The sequence below is a fragment of the Brassica oleracea genome, chromosome C1 (genome assembly GCF_000695525.1).
Source record: "Brassica oleracea var. oleracea cultivar TO1000 chromosome C1, BOL, whole genome shotgun sequence".
Classification (NCBI taxonomy): domain Eukaryota; kingdom Viridiplantae; phylum Streptophyta; class Magnoliopsida; order Brassicales; family Brassicaceae; genus Brassica; species Brassica oleracea.
The window spans coordinates 31883289-31891194 of NC_027748.1; the positions used below are offsets into that span (position 1 = coordinate 31883289).

General features: G+C 36.0%; 3 protein-coding genes across 3 annotated transcripts; 2 read left to right on the forward strand and 1 right to left on the reverse strand.

The window, feature by feature from the left end:
* Positions 1–866: 866 nt before the first annotated feature.
* Positions 867–2294, forward strand: LOC106337612 (probable rRNA-processing protein EBP2 homolog; the record flags this gene model as incomplete). The annotated part of the gene is made up of 2 exons (XM_013776719.1): positions 867–960; positions 1218–2294. Coding segments are annotated over 2 exons (957 nt in total), but the record flags the coding sequence as incomplete, so codon positions are not given.
* Positions 2295–3558: 1264 nt separating this feature from the next.
* LOC106297624 (vicilin) lies at positions 3559–5515 on the forward strand. The gene is made up of 6 exons (XM_013733830.1): positions 3559–3944; positions 4025–4200; positions 4296–4376; positions 4504–4815; positions 4906–5224; positions 5316–5515. Exons 1-5 carry the CDS (start codon positions 3569–3571, stop codon positions 5056–5058), a joined length of 1098 nt encoding a protein of 365 aa, XP_013589284.1. The 5' UTR covers positions 3559–3568; the 3' UTR covers positions 5059–5224; positions 5316–5515.
* Positions 5516–7097: 1582 nt separating this feature from the next.
* LOC106337616 (RING-H2 finger protein ATL16-like) lies at positions 7098–7613 on the reverse strand. The gene has a single exon (XM_013776725.1). It carries the CDS (start codon positions 7611–7613, stop codon positions 7098–7100), a length of 516 nt encoding a protein of 171 aa, XP_013632179.1.
* Between the last annotated feature and the right edge of the window lie 293 nt (positions 7614–7906).

Genomic DNA, 7906 nt, shown 5'->3' on the forward strand with positions numbered 1-7906 from the left:
AGAACCTTGCATTGATTTCACCAATGCATCAACTCTGTCTTTTTTTTTGTCTTTTCTTGGCTCCTGATGCACATGATCTCGTTGGAGGCATATTTTCTGAAATTAATAATTAAACTTAAATCAACAAAGACTGAAAACTAAAAAAATAAAAAAATAAAAAAATTCACCACTTTAACAAAACTGATGATAATATAAGAGACACCTGTAGCACAGGATTGAGAACCAAGAAAGAAGACGTGTGTGCTTGCTTGAGAAAGATTGATGTGAACATTGCACGTAGAATACTTAGGAATATATACGAACCAAATATATTAAGTATAACTGCACTTTTTCCTTTTTATTTAGGAGTTTGACATATAAAACATATATTCCTTTTTTCAATTTGGAAAATTGACAATAAAATAAAATATTTATTTTTTAAAAAAGCAATGTAGATAATTGAACTTGCATTGAATAATAAATGGCAAACTTAAACCAATATACTACTAATAATTTTTGGAAATTTGGGGCCCTAAAAATACTATATAGTTTGGGGGCCCTAGGCGAAAGCCTTTTTGGATACACTTGAAGCACGGCTCTGGGTATGGGAGAAGCAAAACTCAAGATTGAGTGTTTGGTTAGTGATGATGACCAGTTTCCTAGGATTTAGAGTTTGGAGTATGGCTCAAAAGTTTTGTTTTTCATATATACTCTTTGTGTATTACAATTTTATTGAAATGAAATGAAATCAAAGAATCGTTTCTGGCATAAAAATATAAAATGAAATTTCGATAGTTAGAGGTGTTTCTTGCAAATATTTTGTTCTGTATTTCAAATTAATTATTATATAAATATTTTGTTTTTAGAATAAAGCAGAAAAGGGTTAAACCCTTTGTGTCTTCTTCCTCTGGCGCCGTCGTTCAATCTCTCTAAAAACCCTTCTCAAGCGAGAAGTTCTTCAATCTTCTTCGTTGTTAAACCGTAAGTGCTTTTTCTTTTACTTGAACGGTTTATGTCAATCTAGGAGTATAGCGTCTTATTAAATCTCAAAACTGACGACGTTCTACTGTAATAGACCTTACCTAGGTTAAGAGTAAAGCTACAATCTTTCGTCGTCCTTAGTTTGTGTGATATTCAAAGGTTATGGAGTCTTTTCTTCGATGACATAGAAACCCTAGTTTCAGAAACTCTAAATTTAATTGTTTTTTTTTTTTTTTTTTTTTGCTGTTTCGTGGAAGATGATGAGATGAACATGATTGATGAAAACGGAGCAGCATCTGACTCCGAAGCTGAATCTCTTTCAGATTCAGATGACAACGACATCACTGAGAAGTTATCCGAGCCGACAAAGACCGCTGTCTACAACAGAGACGGGCTTCTTGATAAGCTTCAAGACATTAGCTGGCCAGAAGACATTGACTGGACTCACAAGCTCACCGTCGAGATCGAGCAAGGACAAGCCGTCGACGTGAACGACGACCTCGCTAGAGAGATGGCTTTCTACACTCAAGCCCTCCAAGGGACAAGGCAGGCTTTCCAGAAGCTCCAGGAGATGGGACTACCCTTTCTCAGACCCGCGGATTACTACGCGGAGATGGTGAAGTCAGACACGCACATGGAGAAAGTGAAGTCTAAGCTTCTGTGCGAGAAGAAACAGATGGAGGAGATGGAAGAGAGGAGGAAAGCTAGGGATAACAAGAAGATGGCTAAGGAAGTACAGTCTCAGAAGATGAAGGAGAGGGCCAAGCAGAAGAAGGATGAGATTGAGTCTGTTAAGAAGTGGAGGAAACAGAGGCAGCAGAGTGGGTTTAGTGAGAAAGGTGGGGCGGGGGAGCTTGATCTTGAGTTTGGGAATGGTAAGAGTTTCCAGAGAGGTGGTGGTGGTAAGAAGAGGCCTGGTGTGTCTCCTGGTGATAGGTCAGGAGGGAAAGGGAAGGCTGCTTCGAGGATGAACAATAAGAAGAGGCAGTTTAGGGACTCCAAGTTTGGTCATGGTGGAAGGAAAGGGTTGAGCAAGCAGAACACTGCAGAGACGACTAATGATTTCAAAGGCGGGTTTCGTGGAGGCAAAGCTGGTGGAAACAAGAGACAGAAGAGATGAACAAGGTTTGTTCATCTATATAAACCCATAAACTATTTTGTCATCTTTGGATATTATGTATTGAGAGAATGTTTTTTTTTTTCTTGGTTTGTACCCTCTTGAGTAAGGGTTTTTACTTTTTAGGACCAATATCTTTAGTTGCAATGTTGTACTAATGATTACTATTAACAAAGGTCCATTTGTTTCAAAGATAACAAGATGTTTCTTCTTTGAATCAATCTTTTAAATTTATCATCCAACAATAATAAGACTTTGTAAGTACTTTACAAGTGATTTTAAAAGGTTCTAGTACCATGGATTAAAAGTTTACTCAAGCCATCTCTTAGAAAAATCCTTCTCTCGTTCATTGGGCATGATAAATTCTGTTTTGTTCTCTTTTTCACCAAACATGGTTTGCTTGGTAATGTCCTATGCACTGTAGTCCAGTTATGGGAGATTGAATATACATGATTTGGAAAGAGAACTTGAAGATTAAAGTTCTTTCTTTTAGTGTCTGTCTTCTCTGTTTAAGTTTTTTTCATAATTATTACACCTCAAAACTAAAAAGTAAGCACATATCTGCAACGGTGACTCCCTCTTCCTCTACCATTTGTATGAATCTTGGGAAGTTTATAACCATAGGGTTTCTAAATAATATTCAAACCTAAAGAAATTGCAACAAGAACCTTAAAACTTTTCTTAAAGGAACACATTTAAACATTATCACTAGTTTTTGCAATAAATTACTGACAAGTTTCCCCCCTTTTTGTGGCGTTTGATTTGAGATTTATATTGGAAAAGGATTTACATGCAATATATGAGGTGGAACTGTAATGTAAATAGTTCTCTTAGGGAATTTGAAAATACGTTATACTACTAATATATACCTTTAACTGATTACTAACAGATTTAAATTGTTATTGATCATAGAAGCATGACGCACGCACTAAAAGATAAAATAAAATAATATGCGAGTGTCATAGTCATGCTATTCGAAGTGCAACAAAACCTGGTGACAAGACACGTAGTAACATCATAGAGAATCCTTGTGGTTGTGGTACTTATCTCCCGTACCACGTTCCACCCAAGTGTTATCCATATCTTCTAATGTTTGTATTTTTCTTAAACATCAAATTGTAACATTAACTTGTAAACACATTTTATCACACCAAAAAGAAAACTTGATGAACACATAACTATTAGAAGCAGACTGTAAATTAAAATTGATTATCATCTTAGATGTTTAAAACATGCACGTTTCGCAACATCCAAACCAATTCTATAAAATTTGTATATGCTAATAAAATCCATTTTATATCTCTCACAAACTTCTAGTTTTATGTTTTCACCCATATTTTTAGTGTTTGGATAAACGTTTGAGTATTGCCCAATCGTAGTTTTGTTGTATAGGAACACTCGTCGCCATGCATGTCAATCTCTCTTTCCTATATAAACCAAAACCATCTCCATCCTTTTCTTTCAAGAAGAAATACATCAACAACAAAAAAAATGGCGATCAACAAATTAACCATAACACTTTTCCTTCTCATATCCTTAGCTGTTTTCCACTGCTTGGCCTTCCGGGTGGAGGTCCAAGAGTTCGAACCACCACAACAAGAGGGACAAGAAGGTCACGGTGGGGGCTCCGGCGAGGGATGGGATGAAGAGGCAACAAAGAATCCATACCACTTTGGGCGGTGGAGTTTCAAGAATTTCTTTCAATCACAGGAAGGTTTTGTGAAAATGTTACCCAAGTTCACTAAACGCTCATCGACTCTCTTCCGTGGAATAGAAAACTACCGCTTCTTGTTCCAGGAGATGCAACCTAACACTTTCCTTGTTCCTCACCATTTAGATGCCGATTACGTGTTTCTAGTCGTACAAGGTTATATCCATTCTTTTCAATCTTGTAGTACACTTCTAGTAGTACTAAAAAAACTTAATTTGATTAAAAAATCATATTAGGGAAGGGAGTGATTGGTTTTGTGACGGATACGGAAAATGAATCCTTTCAAATAACGAAAGGTGATGTGGTGAGAGTCCCATCCAGCGTCACACACTTTTTCGCGAACACCAACGGCACCGTTCCTCTCCGTCTCGCCAAGATCGCCGTCCCCGCCAACGTTCCTGGACACTTCCAGGTCCTTTATTTAATTTTTTTACATCTTATATTCTTTTTTTTTTTGCACTTAACTAATTTTAATATGTTGTTATTTAACCTCGATATTTTTTGCAGGTTTTCTTCCCTTCTCATTCCGGGTTTCACCAATCCTATTTCACTGGGTTTAGTAAAGATGTACTCACGGCCAGTTTCAACGTACGCTTCTTAACTTCCTTTCATCTTTTAATATATGTTATATAACACATATACGAGTCTAGGGCAGTTTTGTGAATTTCACGAGATGAGATATATGATTACAAGTTTTGTATTATGGAATCTATAGGTACCGGAAGAATTGCTAGGAAGATTGATTAGGAGACCACAACAACAAGTGGGACAAGGGATTATAAGGAGAGTTTCTCCAGACCAGATCAAAGAACTTACAGAACACGCTATTTCTCCTTCAAACAAACACAAAAACAAAAAGGATAAGCACAAAGACAAGGACAGGAGCACGTTCGGGAGCCCTTTCAATCTCCTTACACAAGATGCAATCTACTCCAACGACTTTGGCCGTTACCACGAGGCACATCCCAAAAAGTTTAGTCAACTCCAAGACCTTGACATTGCTGTCGGTTGGGTTAACATGACACAGGTTCACACTCAATAATCTTTAAATAGTTCCGACCGCTTTTGATGGATCAGTTACTAATTAATCTAAAAGTTGGGTTGTGCAACTATGCAGGGGTCTTTGTTCCTTCCTCAGTATAATTCAGAGACAACCTTTGTAACGTTTGTTGAGAATGGTTGCGCCCGCTATGAGATGGCTAGTCCTTGCACATTCCAAGGAGAGCAACAACAGCCCTGGTTTGGACCAGGACAAGAAGAAGAAGTATAAGAAGAAATGAGTGGACAAGTACACAAGATTGTATCACGCGTGTGTAAAGGCGAAGTTTTTATCCTTCCGGCAGGTCATCCATTTGCTATACTCTCACAGGATGAAAACTTTGTCGCGGTAGGGTTTGGTATTCATGCATCCAACAGCACAAGAACGTTCCTTGCAGGTCAAGAAATATAATTTTTAATTGATATTTTTATTCCCACAATTCGTAGTGTGTCTCACTCTGTAAGACAACTGTTTGTTTGGATTTATAGGGCAAGATAATATGCTGAGCAATATCAACACGGTGGCGACGAGGCTGAGCTTTGGTCTGGGAAGCAAAATGGCGGAGAAGTTGTTCACGAGCCAAAACTATTCCCACTTTGCACCTACGACTCCTCGCCATCAATTTCCAGAGAAACCCAAGCCATCCTTTCAATCAATCTTCAACCTAGCCGGTTTTTGATAATGCAAAAAAAAAAAAAAAAAGGTCAAGTACATGTCTGACGGTGTAATAAAAGTACGGTGACGTTCCGTAACTTTCGTCTTGCAGAGTTTCTCGAGTTGTATACATGTTTGTAACGGATTTCCTCTGTTTTATAAATAATAAAACCTCCGTATCTGTGTTGATTATTGGTTGGGTGGATCTTTTCTATAAAAAACTCCAGATTGGGAATTTATTTTATGAAAACCAATAATCTGAAAATGTTACTTGGTAAAATATATGTCAGAGACTAAATTAAGCGCTACCAAGCAGGTTAAGTGGTGCAGGAAACTGAATACCAATCTTGCTTAAAGACGATAAAATGAAAAGGTTGGACAAAAGAAGTGACCGGGCCTACAATGAATGCTCATTTTATATGGAGGCTCCTTTTCTTGTGATATCACTATTATATCCTCTGACGTCTAATTGAACATAATGAATTTACCCGAGTAGTAAGAGCACCATTATCGCGGTATACTAACAAGAGTTTTAAAGAGTATGAGTCTCGCAGAGTTCATTAAAAACGTATGCAGAACTAGTGAGATAGGAGATGTTTTTGGTCTGTTTTTAGTGCTGTTTGCGGACCCTACTTACACGTGGCGGTCCGCGATTGGTTCCTTCTTTTTTAAAAAATAAAATAAAAATAAGAAACCCAAAATAATTTGTGCGATAATTTGTGCGATAATAATGGTGCTCTAAAAATCAACAACACAAGTAGGCATGCGGGTTAACCAGGTCGGTTTTGTTAACCGAAGTTTTGGTTCGATTTCGGCTAATTCAGTTTCTTAATTTTGTCACCAGACTGAAATGAAGTTTTGGTTTTGTTGTTAAATTTTGGACAAGATCTGGTTACCAGTTCAGTTTTGTTAACCGAAGTTATGGTTCGGTTTCTATTAATTTTCATCTTCACTTCAAAAAATACCATTTGTTTGTTTTTAATATTTACAAATATTATAAATACTGTTTACTTTAAATTTTTTTGATAATTATAATTTTTTTATAACTTCTTTATTTAATTTAGTTTACATAATTATACAATTTTTATATCAATTTTTTCTTTCTTCTAAATTTTATATAAGTAAATTTAATATATTTTAACAAAATTAAACAGATAAAATTTTATCTAAAAGAATAATTTCAAATATATACATAAATTCTAAAATATTAACAAAAATTTTATTTTTAAATATAATTTTAATTTAAAATTTTATTATTGTACATGGTATAGGAAAACACCTGGAATCTAATTCAACGCAAAAAAACTTTATATCTAATTGAATGTCTAATTGAAGGAGTAAGATGTTAAAAAGATTTTTAAAAAGATCTCCAGTCTGTCGTAGGCAAATATCTTTGTTAAGAAATTTAAAGAAAAAAACACTAAATATGTCAATGTTTTTCATAGGCAAAGTTTCTCAAACTTAAAAGTCCAATATGCGTACAATAGAACTCATGTACTCGTTTGACTAATAAAAAGGCATCTAAAAATATTATTAAGAATAACACAATAATTATGGAATGAAACAAGAAAAAAAAAAAAAAAAAAAGACAAAGAAGGCAAGCGGGCAATGAGGGTTCAAAATAAAGAAACTTCTCCATCACTACTGGTGTTACCGTTCCATATACCTATCTCAATGACCTCATACTCATCCTCGCCTCTAATCACGACGGTGTGCAACGCATTCACTGGGGAATTGTTGGGAGCAGTAATCTCATCCGCAGGAACACTTGAGTCACAAGAAAACCTAGTTTGGCACAGAGGGCAACTGACATTTTTTGGGTCGACGCAATCTACGTGAAACAAATGAAAACAGTGTGGTATAACCCTCACAGTCTCATTTACGTGAAACTCATTCAAACAGGCAGAGCATTGCTGAGAGATATTCTCTTCTTCTTCGCTGGTTCTCAACTCTGGTGAGTAAAACATGAAATGGTCATCATCATGGTCGTTGCTTAACCCTCCAGATGAGGAGACTCCGTCATGAATGTCGTTTCTGCGCCAACATTTGTCAACGACAACGTAACAGGTTACAAGTAGGAAAGCTGCTGCCAAGAATCCTATCACACCGGCGGCTACGATCTGAAAGTCCATAACTATACAAACAATAAAAGCTTTGGTGGAGGGAGGGAGGGGAGAATAATGAATGAATATTTTTATTTCAGAGGATGTTTACATTTATAGTAAACGATAATTGACAGAAATGGGAATAAAATATTTGAGAGAAGTAATTAGAATAACAGATTTGAGTGATTTGTGTAAGTTAGATCATTCTATACATATTGACATTCCTCAAGTGTAAATAGTATATTTTAATTTCTTGTACAGAATTTAAGGATGGAACAAACATTAACTAATTTGACTTTAAATTTTAAAATCCGAAGTAA